The following is a 25,595-nucleotide window of genomic DNA, read 5'->3' as shown; positions in this document are numbered from 1 at the left end:
TGTTCTGGATGCAGTACGTTTGGAGCAACATAATCCTACACTCAATGAGTGTCCACAGAAGGGCATCAAAGGGGAAGGAAGATGATTGTCTTCTAGCTATCCCTTTAGCAAATATTTCCCTTAGTCATAACTCATTATGGATGTGTCTGTAACTTAAGTAGTGATAGAACTGGGATTTCTTAAAGCCTTGAAAATTATTGCACTGTCCTGTAGAAGTGTCTGCAAAACAAGTTGTTTTATGAATCTAAATGAGAATCTTCAAAGTTTAGATATTTTCTTTTGATAGGCTCAATTTTGGCTGTAGCTTTTCCATCCTAGAAATACATGTAACAGTTTGCTGAAAATAGGACGAGTTGTACTAACTGTATGGAGACCGCTCTGGCCCTTGGAGAGTGGAGAAGCATTGCAGTATTTGTAAACTATTGCTATTGTGCAAATATTATAAAGACAAAAAGAATCGGGGTGTTAAGAGATGGAAAAAAGGATAACCCAAATGAAAAACATTCAAATGAATCTTTGCCTAATGCCATTTTCTTAGCTAAGTGGTGATTTCACTTTTTAGATATTTTTTTCTTCTGTTCTGTTGCACAGAAACCCATTTTTTGGCTACAATCGAAGTATGTTAAGTAGGCCAATACCCAAACTTCAGAAATAACTGTGTAACAAAAACTTTGCCAAGTAGATCCCACCCTCACTCACTGAGAGAAAATGTACTGCATCCCACAGGAAATCAATACTTACTAATGTGAATAAACACAAAGATGAAATTATTGAACTGGCAAGTCAGTGAAACAATCTTAATTTATCAGAATTAGCTGTATTTAAATGCAGTAGTTAAAAAACTTTGAGCAATAATGAATCTGGCAGATGATCGGTGAATTCATGTGTCTTTCCGTGCCATGTGGGACTGGATTCTGCTGAGAATCAACGAGGACACCAGGCTGGCTCTTTTTTCTATACTGACCATGGCAGGTTAATTCTGAGTAATAAACCACCCATTATTTATCCAGTGCAGTGCTTTGGAGCTGCTTGTAAATGGCAAAGCTTGGTTGTGCTGCAGGGGCCTGTGGGTCCAAAACTGCAGCCTGGGGAATACAAACCACAGCTCACCCGCAAAGGTTCGTAGCATGCCCTACCAGGAATAAGAAAGCTTACTTTTATCTGTAAAACACTAAAGAAACTCACCAATGTGGTATTACTGGAGTAGCACATGAAATGCACAGCCTATTATTGTATGTGCAAATGCTTAGCATAAAAAGGTGATTTCTGCTCTTAAGACACACAAGTAGAAAGAACACAGAAAAGGTGAGGAGGTCCCTGGCAGGACAAGAGATGGCTGTTGAAGGCCAGCAGGTAACTTTCCCCAGGCTAGAGCGGAGATGTGCTAGCATATCCATCTACCAGGCCAAACTCCATCTCCAAACAACAGCAGCCCAGGCAACCACCATTTGAAAATACTCTCAGTTCTTTGCTTTTCACTGCATATAAATACAAACTCCTGTATTTTCTTTTTTTTTTTTTTTTGGTTATATGTTAATCTCAGCAGCAGAGGTAAGACCTTGTTTGCATATTCTCTGTAACACCCTTATGATACTTTAGACACTACATAGAAATAAGCAGATGGCTGGGAACTGATCTGTATTTCTATGTAAAATGTCTCTGACTTTATGAACAATATCCACAAAATAAAAAAAAATGTTGGCTGGGGTGGCTTCCCCTCTGCCTGTGCTGGCAGATGCTATGGGAGTTGATAAGATGTGAAGACTGATTGCCACCTTCCCCCCCCTGCAGACACCATCCTGCCAGATCAGGGCTGCACTATATCCGTGGGTGTTGTCTGCCTTCCGCTGTTCAGCATGTATAGCATCTCAGCCTCTAGAGTAGTCTGGCACCTCTTCCAGCACTTCATTTTTTCAACACCACTTGTAAAATCCATACAGAAAGAAGAGAGGCAGACATGAGAAAGCAGTGAAGTGGGAGGGAGGTAATTAGGGCCAGTCCTGGCACAACTGGAGGGTCTAGAGAAGTCAGGCACATCCATGACTCAGAAAGGACAGAGCAAGGACAACAAAATTTGACACCTGGTCCAGCTTATTGTGTCATGTTTATGAGTGTGTTTATGCCTCTCTTCATAAAAATTAATATATTTTGTTCAGTTTCTCAGGTGATGCTTCACCTTTTAAGATAAAACTCCCCTTATGCCTTGGTGGCTTGCCTGTCTGTGGCCCAATTTTTTTTTACTTTGTCATTAAATATATTCGACAACTGAATGTGGGAACCCATCCATAGCTTTGTGAACTTACATTTGTTTCCAAGTAGGCAGCCCTACTCCCCTGTAAAGGTGATATCTCCCCTCTTGGTGCCTGGTGGTGAAAGGGCACCAAGGTCCTCACACTGGAGGTCTTTCCACAGTGAACAGAGGGGGACAGGTGCTGCTAGAGGACTCTTCAGAGCTCTCTGAGGCTTATTTGTACTCAGAATCAGTGAGGAGCCTATCTGTTAGCTACAGAAATTCTCCACGGAGACAAATCTCCCCTGGGGAAAGTTACTTTTGTGATTACTTTCCGTTGTCTGCTTCTTTATGCTTGGAAATATTGTCAACTTTGCTCCTCGTGAATAAATTCGAGTTCCCAGGAGTGCTCTCTGCCCTGATTCACCATTCCACTTGATACATGATACATTAAGGTCAAACACTGTTTGCTACTCAATGGCCCCATTTTTAACTTATGTTTTCTGCATGATAATTCTAATGACAATTCTCTCTTTTCCCAATGCCCTTCTCCCCACTCTCCTTTGTTCCTTTCCTTTTTCCTTTCCTGAAAGTATTTCCTAGTTTAATTCCTTTTCCTGTGATTTTTTTTTTTTTTTTGCACAGCTTATTTCCTGCAGTTTAGTACTATTTCATTTTCATCACTGCTTATAGTCAAGAGTTTGAAGGCTTCCTGCCCAGTGCTGCAGGCGGTGCAGTCACGCCTATTATTGTATTGTCAGGTGTTGACACCTGACGTTTCTGCTCTGGTTTTGACTGGATGCAGTGAAATGTAGCCATTTCACCATGCCTTCTGGTTTTCTTCTTCGTATGCAGTCCTTGGTGCACAGTCATAATAAAATGTCTGCCCGCACTTAAACAGGTAATCATTTTATATGTGCATTAAGTGGGTAATTGTTTGCCACTCTGTGTATTTGTTGTGCTAAAGCTGATGTGTTGAAAACTGCCTCGTACTCAGTCTGATGCATGCACAAAGACAGATGAGTTTACAAATGTGCAGGAATTAGCTGTTCGCAGCTTCGTTCTGGATGACAACTCTCACCAGAGAGTGGTCCACACCCCTGCAGCATCTGACAAACCCTGTAGCTCTTCAGCAGTTGTGGCTTTTCAGAAACCCCATCAGAATTCAATTAGGTTTTGCACATGAGTATGTGGCTAAATAGCATAAATGTGAGTAAAAATAATAGGATATGGTTTGGGCTCATAAAGCCATATTAGCCATAATAATAAAGGATAGCCAACGTTATGATCTTCATTAACACCCTACGACACTTTAAAAGAAACAAATGCTTTAAAACTTATTTTAGCTTAAATGTTTTCATGCCGCATTTTATGTACTAGTTGCCATTGGCCATGGTGTCTCAATTCAAAGTGAGGATTAGTGGATTGACATCAGCTGTAGGGGCTCCCTAGCTGGCACAGTTACAGGTTTGCACCCTCTGCATGACATGCAGTGGGGATACAGCCAACAATGCTCACCTCCTGGTTAAATTTGCAAGCTAGCATTTAGGCTTGTGGACCATTTTAGGTAAGCAAGGACTTGGAATACAGTAGAAAAAAAACAGTGCAAGTGCACAGAAAAAAATATTAGTGCCTAAGGTGAGTAAGCTGAGAACATGTTATTCAAATAGTAACAAGAGTGGGAAAATAATTTATCTTGACAGTTATTCATCCTGCAGTCTAGATACACAATATCACTGACAGAGTTTCCAAATGTTATCTGGATGAGTTCCTTTAAAAAGTAATACAGTGTATCTTGGTGGTTTTGTATACATGTGTATAGAAAGTATTGTAAGTAATACAGTCCATTCATACATTGTAACATCTCCAGGCTTTAGGGATGAAGGGCTAATTTCAAGCCCAAACTGCCTGGAGGGTAAAGGTTGCAATCCCTGGCTAGGAGCTGAAGCTCTGGCAGTGAGCTGGGACATGTCCTTGGCAGCACGGGAAGGGTGGAGGGCACACACAAGAATTCTAAAGGTTTCCTAAATCCTAAGCAGGTTTCTTTGTTACAAACAATTCCTTTGAGAAAGTATAGAAGATCAGAAATCCTTATTTTCAAGCAGCTGTCCTTCCCCTTACAAAACAAAAAGGACTGTGTTCAGTATTATTTCAACAAATGAAACTCAGCAATTCAGATGGCCATGTTCTCAGTGTGCCTCTCTGGACCCCTACAGCCCACTTTGCTCTAATGTTTTACACAAGTGTCTTGTCAGAAGTGGGCCTGGAGAAGGATGTTGCTAAACTGTGTTGAAATAGGACCCTCCTTCTGGCCCAGAGCAATCTGGTCTAATGGAAGGTGTTCCTGTCCATGGAAGGGAGTTGTAACTAGGTGATCTTTAAGGTCTCTTCTAACCCAAACCGGTTCTATGGGTCTATGATTCGTGGGCTGGGTGCTCTGCAAGCCCAGTTCATAGATGATGGTCTGAAACTGGGCTTCAAGTAAATCGCTTGGGAGGCCAGAGCCAAACCAAATATCTGAAAGGGCTAGTGATGGAAAACTTGGGTATTCACTGAGACTGGAGAAGAGTTGTACTGAAAGAACACAGAGGAGCTACACAGTGAACTGGTTGTATCTGTAACTGCACCTCTGTGCCCAGCCAGCTCTGGGCCACCATCAGGGTTGCTCCGGAGAAACATTGTGGAGTAGTGCATGTGATTTTTGTTGGCTGCCCCAAGAAACACACTGCCTTACCATTATGGGGGAGGAAGCTTCCCAGGACAGGCATGACCTCAAGAGACAGGGATAGAGAGACCTGAGACAGAGCCAGGTCCCTCAATCCCTCTGCAGAAAAGACTAATGGAGCTGCAAGAACAGCAAGAATATTTCTCCAGAGGAAGAAAAAAAGAGTTGCCTTTGGTCCCTCTGAGATGATTGACTTTCTGTCTTCCCCTGTTTGGCTGCGAGTAGTTTGAAGGGACATGTGTTGTAATAGTAGCATAGAATTTACTAAATATAATTGGAAAAAACTGTTAACTGTTGCTACTACCTCGACTTGCAGTTAAGGCATCTAGGCAAGCACACTGAAAAAGACTGATGTGAGGAAGAAGTGTGAAATATAAGCCACCATCTCTACTCTTAATACACGGCTTGCTGTTCCTGACTTTTAGGGGCTTGATATCTCAGCCTACATACAGTGTCAGTGGAAGGGAAGAGGGGTCCTGCTCATTCCCTTTCTGTGTAAATTGATGCTAAATGGTGCTTCTGAGAGCCAAATGGAGAAGGCACAGACATTGATGGAGACTAACTCTTGGAGCTTAGATGAAAGGTTATAGTTTTTGAAGATTTCAAGGAAAACAGGAATATATTTGCAGTACTTGGAATAAGTAATCTGAATCTTATCTTCCAATATGGCAAGCACAGCATATTCTCTTATGAGTGTCATCTTCCAATGTGCTTTTTCAAGGCTCATGATGTTTTACAGATGGTCTCTATGTTCATAAATGTGGAGAGGTTGTTTGTATTGTGGATGCTGATGTGTAAATAGGTGCTGCAATGTGCAAGCCTCTGCTCTTCTTTAAAAGAGGATCCTCAGCAGAGACTCAAAAGGCTATTACTGAAAACAACCACTTTAGGTGTGAATGTTCAGATGGAATTCAAGGGAATTGAATGTTTTGAGTAGGAGAACAGGCAAGACACTCTAAAACTGCTGCCAAAAAAAGGTTTGCCCTATCACAAAAATGTCTATAGGCTGGGGAATGTGAAGGTGTTTTTTTCATGAGATCCTGAAGGTAAGCATTAACCAAGGAAGGTGGAACAGTAAGTGAATTTTGTAAAGCTTTGTTCTTGAGTGCTGGCATGTGAAATCAAGGTGAGTGATCTGAGAGCAACATCACAGTGAACAGCACACTTCTTCGGGATAAAAGGGAGAGCGTTACAGTGACCTGCTGGAGCGACTCGGGCAAGCTTAGTAGTGATTTGGGCTGAGTACAAGAGAAAAATAGCAGAGCAGTGAGAGAGAATTGCAAAGGATGTCTGAAAGTGTGCTAACAAAGTGTTTTATCGAGACCACACACTACACTGCTGGAGATAAGAGACTTTATCTTGCTGTGTATTGAGAACAGGAGTAATGTGAAGGGTCAACATGGGAAGAAATCTGTGTTGACAAGCACTGAAAGTGTGTCAAAGTGAAAGAAGTGCTTTCAACTAATTAAGCATGTCAGATTGAAAGGGCTCTCTTGGGACACTGATTTCAGTTACATGCTCTGGAGTGTGTGTATGGGTACACAAATACATAGCCATGTGTTCATGTGCAGATGTCATATCAGCCCTGCTACAGTAATGCATCCTTACCATTAGGTCCAGTAACCTTAAAATAGTTTGCTTTGGGGTTTTTCTTTAACACTGTTTATGCATCCACTCTTTTACTGGATGGTTAGCTTTTTGTTTTCTCATGGAGCATGGTAGCAATCTGAATTGAATATGAAATTAATATTCCTGCAGAATAGTTGGCCTAATGGAAGCCTTAAGCTTGCCAGGCAGGACTCCCATGTTGTCTGCCTTTTCTACCGTTGCCCTGCAGGGCACTCTTGGAGGCCATGTAAAACATAGACCAGAGAATAGGAATAAAAGGAGAGAAAGATATTGCTGGATAGAGAAACTTCACAGGAATGAAGGATTGAACATATAAAATATTCTGTATTTCTAAGAGGTTATTGTCTATCCTGCAGTGACAGCTTTGAAATACTTTGAAATACCAAGTTCCATTCTGGCTGCTGTAACTTATTTAACAGAGTTAGGAAAAGCAGTTTAAAATATGTTCAAACACCACCAGCAGTGATTGAAAGCAGCAAAGCCAAGAATGAGATTAGCATGTGGTACTCTTCACATAACTGCATATTGCTTAACAGCCTAATCTTCTTACCTGTATAAGAACCACACACTTCCCAGCCCTCTTGAATTATGCCTGTTGTGCCAGTCAACCAAATATCAAAAAAATTCAAAATTCAAGGATCTGCTCATGGAAATGACATCCAAATCATATGCTTTTCAGTATTATAATCTCTCCTGCTATCTGAATGCCAAATACAGACGGGATTTTGTCCACTTGTCTATTTTTCTCCTGAATAGCTGTTATTTCCATGTGAAGCATAATACGAGGCAGAAAAATGCCACAGAGATGTGCTAAGAAACTATGATTGAAACATGAGAGGTTTCACTGTATTGGCAAGAAATAAAACAATACAAAGAGCACAAAAGATTGTGGTCTTTCTCAACAGAGTCTGCTGTTGGTGAGGTTTCTGCCTTTTTGCTTGAGTTTGAAAAATTTGCTAAATTGTCCATGAAAGCAGAACAGAATAATAATAGTACTCATGCTGTTGCTCACATGTAGCTAAAGATTTAACTTGTTTTGTCATATCTCCCCTCCTGTTTGTCTGGAGGGCAGCTGCAGCCCACGTAGACGCAGTTGCACTGGCTTTGATTTGCATGCACGAGCGCCGGTGGCAGGGCAGATCTGATGATTCAGGCTTCAGGTCCAGATCGGTTGCCCAAACCATGTCTTGGGGCCTGTGCCTCTGGAGATTTCCCCTCACATCCATCCTGGACTTAGGTTGCACAGGGCAAACACTCCTCAGAAATAATTTGGATTTTTGCCCTGATAATAGCAATAATAAGAAATAATGATGTGCAAAGCCATTACAAACCATATTTTCCAGTATGGGCTCCCAGAGAAAAGTAGCCGAGGAGAAAACCACCCAAAATGGGTCATCGGTCACTCATGGCCCTGTGACAGTGGGCACTGGGAAGACTGCAGGGGAAACGTCTGTTATGAACAGCACCCCAACAAATATCAGAACACACCAGGAAAGCAGGAACAAAAGATGTGACCAAAGATGGGGGCATCCCATCCAGATCCTGAAAAAATCCTGAGGATGCACTAGAGCAACAAGGCAACAGGGGGGTTGGAACACAGCTTTCTCTTTCATTGAGTTGAGCATCTCTTCTCTTATGTGAGAAGTGTGATTAGAAAGCTCTGTGAAGACCTGCCTCAGTTTTCACATCTCCTGGGGGAGCTGGACCACAGAGAGTTTCTCAGGGAAGAGGAGGATGGGGAAGTGCAGAAGGGCCCTCAGCAGCCTCTGCAGTGCCAAGGGACCAGAGCAACTGTCATATTGCCATCATCTGACGTGTCCCCCCTGGCAAAAGGGCTTTAGAAGAGAAACCCATTACTGTCAGGTGTTGCTCTGGCCCTGACTTGGTGGGGAAAGAGCATTGCAGCCTATCCCTGCCAGGATGACCAGGGCTTCTGAAGGCATTGGGGTACGTCTGACTTTCTAGCTCCAGTCACTTGGTATTTTTTATCTAGAGGTGTGAAGGAAATTGTGTGCATACCCATACTTGTAGATATAGTTATTGAAGTTATGGTAAGGTTGCCATTGCTTACCTGGGTGATGGAAAAGCTGAAGAGCCAGTAGCCTTATTTGCAAAGAACAGCAGCCCTGCCAACACACTCCCTTTGCATGGGTATTTTTCAATCGTTAATAAAGATAAGAGAGGAAAGCAGCTCATCCAAATAGTTACTTGCAATTCCAGTTGGTGGGGTTTGCCACTGGGAAATAGGGAAATGTCTGGGTGCATGCATGGTTGAAAGCAAGCCCAATTGTTGAAAACAGAGTGATTGTCCCACCTCTGAGGAGCTCCAGGCTCCAATGTCCTTGCTGGGTAAGCCCCAGCACCCTCTGTGCTGTCACGGTGAAGCAGCAGGCGCAGAGAGAGCTCCTCTGAAAGTACTGAGCTTGCTGATGGATGTGGGACTTGTACAGCAGAGAAGTGACTGTAGATTTTTACCAGTGTTGTAGGCTTAAACCCCCTGGGTGTTTCAATGGAGACATGAGTACTTGGGGGAAGCACACATTTGAGACATGCAGGACTATAAATAAAATTCACATCAGACTCAGCACTTGCCTCAATGAAACATTTATGCACTAAATTGCATGATGAAGTTGGATGTGCTGCCAGACTGCCTACTCTTTGAAATAATCTGGTCTTCCTCAGAATTAATTTTCTTGCAATGTTTTGCACACAAACGCAGCAGGCAGTAACTCACTGCTGCCTGAGCAGTAGCTGGGGAAGAGTTTGATCACGCTGAATTCTGCTGCTGCTGTTGCTGGCATAGGCCTATTTATGCAACGCTGGATGAACATCCAGCTTTCTTATGACATTGAATCACACAAGAAAAAAAAGTCACCATTTTTACATGAAGTAGCTTGGAAAAATGGCATATGCTAAAATGACAGGTCAACCACCTTAACACTGGAGAAGAAGGGCTTTCCCAAGCAGAGCCTGGCATGGTGCTGCTGGCCACAGCAGCCTTTGAGAGCACTCTGAGTCTGGGTGGGGAGAAGAGGCAGAGTTTCACTAAGTGCACCCCCAGCACCTCAGTCTCCTGCAAAGGGCTTGGGTCATTACAGCCTCTCTGAAGAGTAACTGGGCTCTGGAATAGTCTTATTCGCTAGTCTGATCCTTTTTAATGTTGGTTTTTGTCTTTTGGAATCTGGATATTTTAATAAGGATTTGGCAGCTGCCACTTTGGTGCTGCTCGTGCAGGAATTCAGGGCTGACAGCTCTGGCCTCTGTCCCTTAACATGTAGGCACCTTCCTCGCTCACTGCTCAAATTCCCTCCAGGCTGCACACTTTTTCACACCTTATACCAAATCATGTTTTTGCTTTGAACCAGGAAGCATGGGAAATTATCTTTTTTTTCTTCCCCTCACAGCTAATGGCAACTATAATATAGGAAGAAATAATAGAAAGTTAAGAAACAGAAGGAGCTGGGGAGGGGGGAGGTAAGTGTCTAGAGAAGCAGACGGAGTTGGGGGGGGAACCCCTGGATCTATCAAATAAATAGAGCAGAAATCTTTCTTGCTTGGCCTTTGTGGTGTTATTATTAGAACAACCACGCCTGAATGCACTAAAGCCACACAACCTTCAAGCATCCACATCCAGCTCTGCTATGGCAGGATCCTTTTTCTGCTTTGCTAAAGGAGAGAGACGGAGTAAATGAGAGGATGTGAAGAAGAGAAGGGTCTATAAATGATAAATACGATCAACTTTGATAAAGCAGCTGTTTGGAAACCTTCAAAAATCTTCTCATGAGAGCAGTCATTAATATATGTCTGTTTGACATTGGTTGTTAGGAAACCAGCCAACATTAATGGATCCACAGAATGTAATGGAGAATCCATTTAAATGGTCTCTTGTCATCTTGTCATCCCACAAGACAAAAAAACCCAATTACTTTAACTCAGGAATGAAATGAAATGATAGTTTATATGATTCACTTGTATAGTCTAAAGTGATCAAAGCGCACACTAAAAATATATTAACAGTCTATATCTGATACTTGAAATGTAGCATTTCCTATATCTGTATTGGCCTTTTTTCTTATTCACTGTGGTATCTAGCTGCTAATCATTTAAAGACTGTGGCTTTACAGTTTCTATATTGCTTTATTTATTATGCATCTTATGATGATGCTGAGGGGCTACAGTCACACGCAGGCTCAGCATTGCAAAAACAGCCTGCAGTGTAAAACACCAAGTAAAGGAAGTGCTGGCTGAAAGAGATACCTTATCCTCATTTCACAGAACAGAGGCATAGGGAGTGTTAATATTTAACGCTGGCTCTTAGCAGAAACATATGGCTAAACTTTGACTGCATATTTCTTTTAGATCTCAGGCCAGTGGTCTTTGTCTGCTGGATTACCCCGCCACAGGGTTGGCTTTTTTTCTTTTACTGGAAGTAAGAGATTCAACCCTGTGCAGAAAATTAGATGTTCAGTGGTCCTGAAAGCTCACAGTCCACTCCTGTGGTTGCAGCCTCTGGCTTCAACTCGCAGCAATGGTGCCCAGCTCCCAGGGGCAAACAGTGAAGGCCAGGCGAAATGTCATTGCAGAAGCACAAGCAATTTGCAAAGGACATGGGAGGACATGTGCAAAAGACAATGTGCAAGGAATGAAATGAAAGCAGGTCCCTTTTTTGGAAGACTCTCACTCAATCGTTAGCTTTTTTCCTCTTTCCCCTTTCCAGGAGTCTTTTTCAGAGCTTTGCTGCTCTGAGGTTGGGATGCTGTTCCTCAAACATCCAGCCTAATTGCATTCGTTGTGGGTTTATACTTATTTGTCCTTGGGCCAGCATTGTCCTCTACCCTACCAATGCTGCTCCCTCCCTCTGGGCTTCATCCCCACTGAAGGCTGAGAACATTCATCCCCTTGCAGCTTGTTTTTGCCAGCACTTTTAGTTTCTATTCTGGACATCCTAGAAAATCCGCTACAGCTTTTGAGTATTTTAAAGAATTGTTCAGTTCAGTGAGTATTGTGCAATATTTCTGCTTTCTTGGTGTCAGGGGGCATATTCCCTGATACTGTGAATCGGAGATGCGGACAGGCACTGGCTGGGCTGTAGCACAGGGTACTGTAAGCTTCTTATTTGAAGATAAGCAATGTATTTGTGCTTTATTTTTCTTCTGGGACAGCACTATGCACAGCTCTGCCCGGTTTGCTGGCTAAGGGAGACTTGTTGGGTGGCTAAGAGGTTATGTTATTTTATCTGTGAACAGCAATGTGTGTCTACAATAGTAAATGGGTAGCAGAATTGTATGTAAACTAACCCAACTCCTACTTTTATATGTCAAACACTGTTGCCGAAGTCAGAAGAGCTTTCTGCAAGCTAAATTTTGCAGAAAAATCTATTCTAGTCTGATGAAATGTCTGAACATTTCATAAGTAGGTAAAACTTTCCACTCATCTAATGATATCTGTCACAGGCAACTACTAGTGCTTCAGTCTAGACAGATTTTTCTGGGAGTAGGAAGGAACTGCTTGTGCCGGTTGTTTCATTAGCCTCCAGGGTACAATTTGTGATCATGAATATCACATGCCCTCAGCAACAAAAAAAATGGGTGGGGTATCATTACTGTTGCTTACAAATTTTCGTCTTGACTTGAGATTCCCAAGGAGGCGGTGTGGCTCAGAACAGGATCAGGGCAAGTTGCTTTGTGTCTCAGTCCCTTGTATGTAAAACAGACATAGTGCTCCGTAATGGGTAAAGGAGATACAAAATCAGCTCACATGAGTGAGGTGTTCCCCTACTACAGTGGTGACAGACAGAGAAGCCATCAAAAGCTCTGCCCACAATTTGGGAACATTATGTTATTACAATGTCAGTAATTTCATTAGTAAATCCTCTTGATAAACAAACACCATCAAGTTGTGGTCATTCATCCTACAACCTCCCTCCACTATCAATCAGTTTCTTCTCCCCCCGGTACCATCCTTTGCACTGACATCATAGCCAGTTGCATGGAACAGCACTGCAAACGTGCTGTAAACTGAGAGAAACCCCACCTACAAAAATCCACTGAGAAGCAAATAAAGGGTGCCTATTGGATGCAGAGTTTGGGGTCCCTTCAGTGTCATTGAAGCTCTGGGAACCTGCACTCCAGCAGGTCTCTCATCATATTATACCACCACTTCCATCCTGACACCTACAAAGTTCTGTGAACTGGGGGTTTTTTTCTAATCAAAGAAACTGATACAGTCTGTCGTCATCCCACACATCCAGCATGGTTCTTAGGTTTCTCCTCTTCCGTCTGCTCCCTCCTTCTTCTCCTACTGTACTTCTCCAGTTCCTTTCTCTGTTCAAAGCACTGGTATGCCTTCAGTCTCGGTGAATATTGTTTTGCATTAAAGAAAGCAACAAAACCAGAAAGAGCAAAGCATGTCCACCAGAGAGCTGTTCTCTGACACGATGCACCAGCTACCCCTCAAAAAAAGGGCAAAAGAGTGCAAAAGCACAAAAAGTGGATGACAGCCCTGAAATGTGCGAAGGAGAGGAGTGTGTGGCTGGTGAGGGGACCAACCCAAGGTATGCTGGCTCTTTGGCTCTTGATTGGTAAGGGAACCCCAGGAGGTACCTTCACTACCCTTCCTCCCGTGCATGAGGCTAGCCCACCTGTGTTACACTGTGTTGTCCTGTGAGCAAAACACTTGCAGCATCTCCTTGGCATTAAAAGAGAGGATGACTGGAGAGACTGTATGTATTGCCTGTGGTAGAAGGATCAAGCCCAGTGCTATACCTGAGCATGTGCCATGTGGTCTGCTGCATTACATGGGCTGGGGATGAGCCTGCTCCCTGTGGCTGGCTGGGGCAGAGAGCTGGCATCTCCCATGGCCTTCTGCTCCTGCTTTGCCCCTTGGAAAGCTATCTGCTGTGTACACTGAGGTTGGGCACATCTCCCAAGAGTACCGGCACTCCTGAGAAATTCTCTCAAACCTTTAGTGGACTTGATTCATATAACTTTCAGAGACAGACTTCTGGGATTTCTCTTTAGAGGAATTGAAGAGTTCCTGTCCCTCAGAAGCCCCTGTCTGTTAAGAGAACCTCTGTTGATAGGTGACAGTTAAAGTCGCTCAGCAGGGCGGGCAGTGAATCTCAGCCGTTACGCCCTGAAAGGCAGCGAGGTAGCAGCCTGTGTCAGAAACTAGTTGGGCATAACATGATGTAGTTAAAGAGCATATTGGCAGAAGAATGGCTAAATGGAAGACCTATTCTTCCCACTGCACTTGCTCAAAATGTCACTGTGGAAATGTTGCGTAGCTTCTTTGTGTTTTCGTTTTGCTGTCTATAAAATTATTATCCCTTTGGTCCATATATTTAACACCAATACAGTATCATTTCACCTGCTTGCCTCCACAAAGACATTTGCAATATGGCAAAAGGCCATTGTCTAAATGCTAAGTGCTATAACATGACAACACAGAGAAGATAATGGTCACTGCTGTTTGATGGGAGGAGAGGTGCTGTAACAACCCCAGTGCTTGTTCTTGACAATGCTGTTCCAAGCAAGAACCTTTGCTTTTCAGCTAGGTTGATGTTAAGAGAGACTAGAAGGCTTATCTTGTACTCTGTTTTTATCCTACAGCTGTCTCCAACCTTGATGCAGAGAGCAAACTGAGTGTCTATTACCGAGCACCTTGGCATCAGCAAAGAAACATCTTTCTCCCCTCCACCAGACCGCCTTGTGTGGAGGAGTTGCACCATCACGCCAAGCAGCACCTGCGAGCCTTGCGCAGAGGTAGGTGCTCACACACTCTCTGGCTCCAGGCACATAACACATCTCCATGGTCCACTCCAGGCAGTAGAAGGGTGCTCAGGCACAAGCACACAGAACTGTGGGCACTGGTCTACACTGGGTCTTAGTACTCAGGCTAAGAAATCATAGAACCATAGGATCATAGAATGGTTTGGGTTGGAAGGGACCTTAAAGATCATCCAGTTCCAACCCCTCTTCCCAAGGGCTGAAAGTGGAGTCCAGCAGTATTACAGAGTCTTCAAAAAACTGAGCTGTCTGCTCAGGGTTTCCAAGCATGATATTGGAGGATACCTGTGTCCTTCAGGGGTGGCAGCTGAAAGCCAGGTGGACAGCTTGGAAAAGTTGGGCAGGTGTCCCGTTCCCAGACTGGGGAACACTTCCTGACATCATCTAACAAACTGGAGAGCTACAGCCTCAAAACCGAATCCTGCAACACAGAGAGGAAGCAGGAGCAATCAGGCTCATAGTCAGGCTCCTGCATCCTTGCCATAAAGGGATTTTACTAGATGCAAACATTGGGATGGTCTTACAGCAGGACTACAAGAAGGTAAAAGATGGGAAAAGGTCAGTTTTCACTGGGAACCTAACCAAGGGAAAATTCTTTCCAGGACGCAAGTCAAAGCAAGCAAACAAGCCTGTCTTTCTTCTGTGCCATAAGGAAGGAGAAAATCCATGCAGGTCACCCTTAAAATGTTCAGCAGCAGCCTCCTGTGTTGGAAGTGTTTTGCACCAACAGCTCTAATTGCCTTGCTCATTTATTATTGTTATTAGCTTATAATAATAATCGATTACTTAGATCTGCAGAGCATCTGTTATCTGGATAAAATGTTCCAATTAATTACCACATTTGACTGTCTCTGCAGATTTTTCCTCAAGAACATACTGTGAGTGCAGTATGTCTTCATAGCACTGCAGATAACAATATAGCCAAACTGCAACCACAGTAGTGCTGGAGTAGAGCAGAAATTCTTTTCTGTTCTCAGCAGCTCTGCTTTGCAATTGTCCCACGACCAGGCTGATCTCTGCCTGCCATCTTGTGGGCAGGAGAAATTCTGACAGCAGCACAGGAAGGCAGCTGTCAGAAAATGTCTCATCATTTTAAAGGTACAAACCTCGGTTTTGGCAACGTCCCATCCTGCACATTAAACAGAAGCTGCTTTATCATGTTTTCCAAATAACTGCATGTATGGGAATGAAATTATAATCTGAAATTTACCCTACACATGTTTATTGTGTCTCAACACAGAATTTCATTATATCTTTATCTGTTTAACCAGGAGCAATTAAAACTAAACATTAGGTTGTAAAACAGCTATGCTAGCAGCAAACATTGTTGGCTGGACATTAGCTATGTGTATCAGGTGAATATATTATCTCCTTCCAGCAGCACACCAGGCAAACAGCACTTGTCTGACTGACACCTAAAATTAAAGATGGGAAGTCCATGAGCGTTGTCCTGTTCACTTGGAAGGTTTCAGAGACTTAGAACTGATGCTGGAAGAGGACTGGATATTGTGTGCCTATGGTGAAGGGAGACTCCTGTGGGCCTGTAGTGGAGATATCTTAACTTTTCCCAGATGATGTCCTTCATGATGGAACACAGTCCTGTCGCTGCAACAACTTTCATGATGTTGAGTCTGCTCCAAATCTAGCACTGCCATGCAGCCAGGGAAGAAAATCATATCTGGGGCTGTGTTTCTTTCCTTCTTCTCAGAGGGGCATATTTTATATGGGTAGAGTGCAGGCATTACTGCATCTCAACATTTCAAGGCAATAGGAGCTGCAGGTTCCCATTGGGAATGAGGCCTTGGGTCCCTAGTGCCTAGAAACTAGCTCCTTTGTCACTTGGGATAAAGAGTATAAATCTCATTTGGGGACAATTCAGCTTCAGTGAACATGCTGGGGTGTGTTGTATGGACATTGTGCTTCTGGGCACATGGATGTCCAGTAACTGCTTGTCCCCTTCAGTTGCAACAGGGATCATAGGCACCACTCAGTAGGGAAGAGGAAAACCTTCATCTTTGGAATCCACTGTCCTGTTCCTGTCTCTGTTATGCTGTTAATATAGATATTTGTATGTTTTTAACACTCTGAAAGACTCGTGTCTTCTTTCTCATCCAAAACAGAACATCGAAGCCGAGGTGATAACAGAGAGCAAAAAGTCCAAGGCCCCATTGCTGTGGTGGCTCCCCCCTTTCCTCCCTTCCCTGCAATTTGCAGTCAAAAGAGGCAAGCAATAAAGGACCGGCACTTGCTACCAGTAAGTCTTTCACTACAGCTGTCACACACAAACACGTTATTAGCATGGTGGGACATAAGTATGGCAGTGTTTCACAAGTGCCCCCTCCCCAAGCCTGTGCAGGTGCAACACAGCTGACCTTAAAGACTATCAGCAGCACAACTCAGGTCACAGCTTCCAGCAGCCAGCCCCAGGGTGGCCCTTTCCATTGAGAAACCTCTTTTTTTCACCCGTGGTCAACAGACATACACTCTCATTCACACACTCCTCCACAGTTCTTCACATTCTCCACTCGTGCTTTATAGGTAGCACTTTGAGGACCCTCCTGTAATTTCAGGAAGTGCTGTAATTTCATCCCTGGCATTAGCATTGCCAGGAGCCGAGAACTCAAGGTCTTTGAGTGCTGGCTTGAGGCTTGTGTGTATGCAGATAGGTTCAGCAGCACATCTCCTGCTACAAGGAGCTACACTTTCTTTGTATGTGCGGGCAATAGTCCTGTTCTGCAGTGTCCATCTCCATGCAGTTTTTGCAGATGCTTCATGTTTCACATGTGTCCTTCCAGCCAGCCAAGCGGGAAGTCTAGCTGAAGATCTGGTCCTGTATGTCTGTGCTGACTTGCCACACTGCTGCACTAATTCGAAATCATATTAGTGTTGATGATATGGTATTTATCATTGTTAAAGGAAATGCGTCAGATCCACAACTTTGACTGGGTCTGTAACTCCCACTGGCCTCAGCTGGACTTTGGTACTTCTGTGACTCTGGGTGTTTGACCCACAAAAGTAGCTACATTTTGCCCTGTGCTAAGAGCCATTGTATTGGTTAAATTCCACAAGTCAGACCTGGATTTGACTTTTAAGTGATACATTTGTCTAATGCCAGGACTCAGTGGGATAGGGATAAATCTGTCCTGCATGTGCCAGTACAGAGACATTGGCATCTCCAGAGATGTGAGCACATTATAAGCATGTAGCTACAAAATCATCACTTACTTAGCTTAAAAAGTCCAAGTACATTCATCCTAATCCACTGTATTAACCATATTTAAATACTATAATGATAAAGGAGTCACAGTTTAGAAGAGTCAATGTAAAGGAATCACAGCTGCCCATGGGCCAAAACATAGCTAATCAGCCCATAGGAAAAGTTTTGTTTCTCATTTAAAAGCATGAAATGCATGATAAGGTTTTGATTAGTTTGACTATTCTGGCTTTTTGACTGCTTATCTGGATAATTTTGAGGAAAGCATCACCATCACTGCAGGAGGCTTTGAACTTGTTATATTTGCAGGCCTCATTATTCAACCAAAAGAAGATATCCTGATATTAAAGGACAGCATAGAAAAGAGTTAGAAGACAGAAAGGAGAAACAGATTTACCTATTTCTAAGCCATCATCAAAGCTATTGCTGTTGTAGGATCATTAAAAGGTAAAGGGGAGGTGATGCCATGTTATGGATCAGTTACAGATAAGATTTTGGACAGTCTATTGAGCATAAAGCTCTCTTAGTATCAGATGGAGAATGAGGCATCTCTTTTGAAATTGCACACACAGTGATGAAAGGCCAGAATCTTTGCTGTGTTTGGAAAACAACCAGTGTGTTTTAGACATTACTTCCATCTGTGGACCACAAAATAATAACAAATAGTGAGACTAACCCTCTAAGTCCTGTATTAGTTTGCAAAATTAAGTCATGCTGAATGCAGATGTCTTGGTTTTATCAGAAAGTCCACCTTCTTCCTTTAAAGAAGGAAAATATTAACCTTTGTGCCCACCCATATTGGACTTTTTTTGGAAGCTAACCAGGTTCAGTATTCCCCTGAGGAGAAGTAAACGAGCTGCTTGGAGGGCTGTTGTTCAATCGATTTCAAAGCATCTGGCAATGTTCTGCTTTGGTAATTGCAAATACACCAAGGCCAGAATACTTCAAAGTGCCTTGAGCCATTTCTGAGAAAACTCCTTGTTCATGAGGCAACTTAAAAATTAAAGAGAATAAGACAAGATGAAGCTGCACATGGATGCTCTGTCTGGCAGAAGGCTAATCAGAGATTTTTACAAGACACTGCAACAATGAATAGCTAATTGATATTGTGCCAGCCTTCATGATTTAATGATACCATTACAAGAGAAAGTTGAGAATGCTGTAATTGCTTAGCTCACCCTTTTTGGCATAAGCTTTTTGACATCTGCAAAAGTATATCTGCTTCAGAGATTGTTGGTAATGTTTGATATCTGATTCCAGTTGATTGTATCATCTAGACATCAATGAACTAAAGATGTTAAATGTACAAGAATGTTTATTCATAGCATAGCAGTCTGTTGTGTATTCCATTCTTCTAATGCATTGGAAAGGTGCTGAAGGAAGCAATACTAAACAACAAAAACCCCTTTTTGTGTTTCTTCTAAATTAGGAAGGGATCAACAGGAAGCTGGGAAATTTTTAAAAGTTACAGATCTGACTTTTCCAAACTGAGTATCTAAGTTTAATGCATGTATTACAGTACTGAAATAAGAAACTTGATTTTGAGAAATGTTCAAATTACTATTGTGAGACCTGTGAAAACTGTTGCTACTGAAAGCTACTGAAAAAACAGGTCACCTATATCTAAGACCAGTCAAGATTTCCATATTTGTACCTTCTGGCTGCTGTTTTTATTGCTACCAATTAGGTGGCTATGAACTCTTCCAAAGATCTTGCGTATTTTATGATAAAGTTAGAGAAAATCAGTCACAACAGATGAAGATTAGCTTTTAAGTGCAACTACGTTTACAAGGAGGAAGATGTCAAAGTACCACAAATTCCTACCAAGGCTAAATGAATTCAAGTCCAAAGAAAGTAATGCCAACCTAGATGGGTCTGGAGGGATGTTTTGGACTGTTCCATTACAAGATTGTTTTGTTGTGGAGAAGGAGTAAAGAACTAGAAATGGCATAGGCTCTTTAGTGTCTACTCTTGTTACTGGAAATGCCCTGATTTGTCTCTTGAAAGGTTCACTTAGCCCAAAGGCCAGAAGGGAATCCTTCAGGAAAGAGCATAAGAACAGGGCATGGTTTATGCTGTTTATTGTCCCATAATTTATCCTTACAGTTTCATATAGAAAATAGTTACAGAGTTCCTGAGCCAGAGAGCAAATACAGAATAATAGCCACCAAGTAACTTGTCTGTGTTGACTTTGAGATTTATTTAGTCCAATTTTTTTAGTAAATTTACATCTTTACCATCAACAGCATCCTGTGACAATGACTTTAAAAATCTGTATGAAAATGTAGGTTTTGTTTGTTTCAAACCTGATACCTCATCATTTCATCATATCCCTTCTGGTTCTCAGACTATGAGAAACAGTAAGCATTTGATTCCTCATTCCCCTTTTCCATGCCCCTCATGGTTTTGCAGACATGATTGTACTTTCCTATTCATTTCAGTCATTCATTTTTAAAGCTGAAAAACTTTAGCACACTTAGTCTCTTCCTAGACAAAAGAACCATACAACCAAACGCATTTACAAGTATCACTCATTCAAGCATTTTTACCAATGAAGAAAAAAACCCAAAAACCCCAGCCCAAACCAAAAATAATCTGAGGAGAGTACGAGGAAGTTATGGACTTGTTAAAATGAGGAAAATACCTTTTACACATGTTCCCATGACAACCCTGCCTGTAGCACTGCTGAGGCCAGTCACTGAGTGTGAAGATGCTGTGTCATTCCAACTGCATTTCAGCTCTCTCTTTAAATTTCTCTGCATTTTTTCTTTCTCCAGTTTCCCCAATTCCAACCAGCTAGACTATGAAATTTTAGTATTCCAGTTCAGAATGTTATGGGACATAGTTTCTCAATTCCCATGTGGTACAGTTATTACAATAAAACAAAGGAGATGGAGCAAGGAATTCAGTGTTTGGAAATTTACATTCAAAATTGCACAGATTTCAGTGTCAGTTTATTCATAATTATAATCTGATCAGAAATCTGAGGAACAAGAAGCAGGAGGTTATTTTTCAGACAGGCTTTTCCTCTCCCTGAGGCCTCCGCCAGAGCAAATGTGAACAGAAAATAATCCATCAGGTAGTTTTATTTCATCTCCTTGCCATTTCACAAATGTTCCTTATAGTCTGCTTTAGGATGCTTTGCACAGCACAGGGAAGAAGGCACAACTGAATGAACTAACTTTCACACAGTTTTGTGCTGAAGCCACATGAAGTCTCAGTAAAAAAACAAGTGACTTAAGGGCCAGGCATGAGTTGGGCTATGCACTTCCTATGTGCAAATTGTGCCTGCATCCCTTTTATTTAGAAATAAAACCTACCTGACATTATTTGTCAGACTGCACTTGTATAGCACTGTTTGTGCAATGAGCTTAATACCTACTACCCTGTATCATGGAATGTTTATTTTATACCTTTGTCTGCTGGAATGCCACATGTGGTATGACTTCTGTCACAAAACATGTCTTATTTTTGTCTTTACCTTGTCAAAACATTGGAGCAGTACATTGACTGTTAAAGGATTGTCAGTACTTTAACTGATTGCATTTGTGATGTTCCAAAAGAAAAGAAAACACCCACAGGCAGATAAAATAAAAACTTGAGAATGAAATATCTAGAAATATAAATGTTGGGAGCAGGCAGGTGAGCAGGGTTGTGTTTGGCAGCAAAAATAACACCATCAGAAATATTCCCATTATTTTCTCTTCAGCATCATTTGACCGTATAGGAAAGCTGCTGTATAGGTACAAATATTCATTTCTAATTAAGTAGTCAACTGTGCTCTGAAAACACAGGAAAGCTGCTAGCCTTTTGTTACTATTTCTTCTCCTTTTACCAGGCCTTTAGTTTTTTCAATATGTAAATCAATACCATTTTCCTTAACTCCTGTGAGTTAAGGAAACAGCAGGCTGTCCATTTCATAGGCAGAGAGAGGGAGACAGAGAGGTTTCAACCAGAGCCCCAGAAGGAGTCAGGAGTGTGCTCACATGAATGTGGGATTAAACACTAGTTCTACATGTTACTTTTTCAGTGCGTGAATTATTGCTTTCAAATGAGAACTCAGGATGTACTGTCCATCTTATTTCTGCGCTCACACAGGATGAAAGCATACTGTATGTGTGTTCTTTTCACTGGACATATATAAATCTTGAAGATGCTGAAGCTACATGCTGATGCTCTTGCTTTATAGCTAAGGTTATCCTGTGAGGGAAATTTCCCCCACCTAGTGCTATAGAATCCTGAAGTCAGAATTGATCCCTTATGCTTTTTGTTAGCTGCAACTTTTAGGCAGCAGGAGTCAAAAATAATGCTCTGGAGAATAGCACTGTGCAGCAACTGATAGCAATCGCCTCCTGCCCTTGCCAAGGCTGTGCCAGCACTGCCAGCACCAGCTCTGTGCTGCTGGGGGCTGTGACTCAGTCACCTATATTTCCTACAAGGTAATAGGAACACCTTGCCTGCCTGCTCAAATACAGCTGAGGGGGAAGGAATCAACTCAGCCATGCCTAAATTGTTAACAAACATGTTGAGGATAAATGCTCCTGATGAGGCTTTAGCATTACCAAGGCATTTTTAATTACCTGCAGAAAAATGAGTTGTTTATTTTTGTGTTTATGTCCTGTTCACTAACTATGAAATCCCAGAATCTGCTGTAATGATATCACTATAGGTAAGGCAGGCTAGGTACATGGTTTAATACAAATGATGCTTCTTGAACTAGTCTTCCCTGTATGTTGAAGATGCTGAACAACAGTGGCATCTCAGAGCTTTGGGGGATGGAAAACAGTAAAGGGGCTGAAGTGGCATTTTTGTCCTGTTATTGGCCAATTCATTTCCTCCTCCAGATCCCAGCTCCAGGACAATAAATGGGGCAGACCCATAAATTGCCCGGCTGGCAAGTTTGTCAATTGCTGATTTGCTTCTTTGTCACTGTACAGATGATATTCTAAGGTTTTAATTCATCAAAAGGGTGAATCATGAATCCTGACTTAGGTACCTGGAAGTTATGCTAAGGTCTTCCTAAAAGTGGGGGAGAGTGTTCAGGGGTGCTTCATCTCACCCTGAGTTAATTGCTGAAGGAAGATGAGCTGAATTGCTCAGCAGCAGCGCTGCTTTCTCTCTCTATAGAGGAAGCTCTGTTGATCAGTTCAGACTTGGACATCTGACTATTTTGTTGTAGTGCACAGAAACCAGAGTTCACACTGAAGACATGCAGAGCACTGAGAAATCAAATCATGTGCATATGCAACCAAGAATTTTTCTGCAAGGTAGTTTCATGAGCACAATGGCACTTCTGCAAGTGAGGTTGATGGGATAACAGTAAATAAAAACGTTCACATTTGTCAGTGACTGCAGAATAAATCCCTATTCAAGCAATTACACAGCAGTTTAGTTTCAAAGCAATCTTAGCCCATTAAAGAAAAATGCATATTTAAAGTATTCTGGCTCTGTATTTAACGGATTGATTATCACTGTTGGTGTTTGCCAAGCACACCCACACAAAGAAGTTCACTTTGAAAACTGCCTAAGTGCAGATTTGCCCATCAGACCAGAACAGCCTTGGGTATATAATAATAATTTCTTGCTTAATTATGTATTTACTCAGGACGTTTAGAGATATTCTGGTCTTCTGAGTGAATGAGAACTTTTGAAAAGCAGCAGTTCTCTCCCTCTCCCAGAATGGAGGTGTTGAAATGCTAAGGCTGTTGTTCTATGCCAGTGTGCCTCAGTTGTCTGACGACAGGCACCACATGGGAACAGGCACTAGGTGACCTCAGGACCCCTTGGCAAGGCAGTGGTAGCACCAGCTTTCTCAGGAGCACTACTGTGACAGCAGAAGCTGAAAATTCACCAGTCACCTCTATTTTGTCCTCACTCTTAGTGATAGAAACCTACCTAGGAAGTTTGTCCTGCCATGCTCAAGCAGGGACCTGAGGCTTTGGCACATCAACTGATCCCTGTAGATATGTGGAACCAGACAAGTGTTTTCTTGGAGGCATCTGGCAGAGCAGCACATGGGGGCATAGGGAAGCACTGCACCGATAGGACAGGCAGACAGTAACCAGATCTTGCTTGTCTCGACTGTAGCCCACACTGCTATCTCTGAGGCCAAAAATGAGGTCCTGCTGTTTCTCCTGGAGAGGTTTTCCCCTGAGTGGCTTGAGCATGTACCTGTGCTCAGAGGTCAGAGCAGGGGGTCCCTCTTGTCTTCTTCTCCTTGTGCACTGACTAGGACCATCACAGGCCATGGACATTGCAAACTCTTGTCACGTCGTCAGCATTAGTCTCCCCCTACCTCAACCCTTCCCAGAGATCCTCCAACATCCTATGATAAGGACTTTTCCCAGCTTGGAAGAACTATTTTTCCACCGGCCTGGGTAGAAACTAACCAGCTGGAAATATTAACTGGGAACAGCCCTCTTTTGATTTCTCCTCTCTGCTCTCCTGTAAGGCTTATGGGCAGCTCATCTGGAGGCTTCCCATGGTTTTAGTCCTGCACGTGGGAACTAGGGCAAAGCAAGAGGTGGTGTGTATCTAAGAAGAGAGTAGGACAAGATGGAGAATTAGGCCTTTTGAGACTGACTACAGCTTTTTTTTCTTGAGAGTAGACCATATAATGCAAGTCTTTCAAACTGAGGCTTGTGGTTAATCTGTCACAGAAGTGTTGCTAATGATTGATAATGATTGAGAGGAAACATTCATAGAATTATTCGGCATTATTAGTCTGATAACCAGTGCAGGGGGACATAATAATCCCCACAAAGAAACATGTGCTAGAGATTTCCAGTGTGGTCAACAAACCTGTTTTCTTTATCTCCTTTTTTTGTTTTATGTCCTATTTCAAAAGAAATCAGTCCTCCTTCACTTCTTGCTTTCGAAAACAGGACATTGCAACAAACAAACAGAGTTTCTGCCAAAAGAGAATTTTGGAGGTGTAGGGATTCAGCAAGACCCAGCACTTGTGGCCATCACTGTCCTTTCAAGTGTTACAAAAAATGACAAAAAGCCAATTGGCTGTTGTCACAACCGCAGAGAAGTAACGATATAATCAAAAGCACACAGCAATCAATGTATTTGACAAATCACCCATCAGCATCATCATTTATATATATATTTATAGCTTAAAATTTAAAAAAAATGCAAGAAAATATTTTATATTATTAAATAATTTACTTTTATAATGTAATTGGATACATACCTTGTACTGTTTCAGCTCCAGGCAGAACACAGTTTGAGTTACCAAATCAATACAAGGCATTCTTGGGACAATTTAAGCATGTCTGTACAAGGAGGTTGAACCCATTTCACTGCAGTTTTGTCTAATCTGAATAAGCAAAATCAGCACAGACTTCACAGGGATCCAAACCACTCTGTTGTGGGGAATAAACCCATTGGTAGGAAACGCTGGAAATCTCTGCTTGTTTTGGCTCTTATGCTAATCTATTCAGACAAAAATGATGTGCTTTTACCAGAAATGTTTTGTGTATGTTTTTAATTTTAATTTTAATTTTTTTTTTTTTTACATTTCACCTTTATAGTTTAACAGCACCCGTTCGCCCTCCCCAATTGAGTGTTGCCACATGACCCCCTGGAGTAGAAAGGTACTGGAAAAACAAGCAATCCTCAATTAACAGTCCTGTCTCACTCTTCTCCCTTCTAGATCCTAACCCTTTCTCTTGCTTGCTTTTCACTTGCTAACTTTACTGCGCTAAAAGGAGCCATTTCTATTTTTCTCATGTCAGTAAGACACAATAATAACATTTTTCTTACCCTCTTTCATTCTTCACTTTGGATGGGTTTCAGAAGCTCATGGCCGTAAGGCCGCCTCCTCCTATCATCTCCTTTAAAAGGCCTGAACTGGGATTGACTCGATAGCATTAGTGATTGCATTTAATTCTCTCGCAATGTTTTGCAACTGTCCCCGCTCTGTTTCCTAAATGGTAAGAAATTGTCCGGACAATGCCAGACCGACAGCAGGTATTTATTCTCTGGCCATTTGGTGATGCCACT

General features: G+C 42.3%; 1 protein-coding gene across 5 annotated transcripts in view; it reads left to right on the top strand.

The window, feature by feature from the left end:
* NHS (NHS actin remodeling regulator) overlaps window positions 1-25,595 on the top strand; it is a 260,180-nt gene that overhangs the window by 219,442 nt on the left and 15,143 nt on the right. For 2 of the 5 annotated variants that reach the window (XM_032678917.1, XM_032678921.1), the window contains exons 2-4: window positions 14,195-14,347; window positions 16,492-16,625; window positions 25,124-25,186. In XM_032678917.1, the coding sequence (XP_032534808.1) occupies window positions 14,195-14,347; window positions 16,492-16,625; window positions 25,124-25,186 (350 nt within the window). Of the gene's footprint in view, window positions 1-13,708; window positions 13,847-14,193; window positions 14,348-16,491; window positions 16,626-25,123; window positions 25,187-25,595 lie in introns of those variants that run through there. The other 3 variants (XM_032678922.1, XM_032678920.1, XM_032678919.1) reach the window with 3 other exon arrangements.

The sequence above is a fragment of the Chiroxiphia lanceolata genome, chromosome 2 (genome assembly GCF_009829145.1).
Source record: "Chiroxiphia lanceolata isolate bChiLan1 chromosome 2, bChiLan1.pri, whole genome shotgun sequence".
NCBI classification, from domain to species: Eukaryota; Metazoa; Chordata; class Aves; order Passeriformes; family Pipridae; genus Chiroxiphia; species Chiroxiphia lanceolata.
Note: the sequence above shows the minus strand (reverse complement) of the source record. Positions and strands in the feature narration are given on the sequence as shown.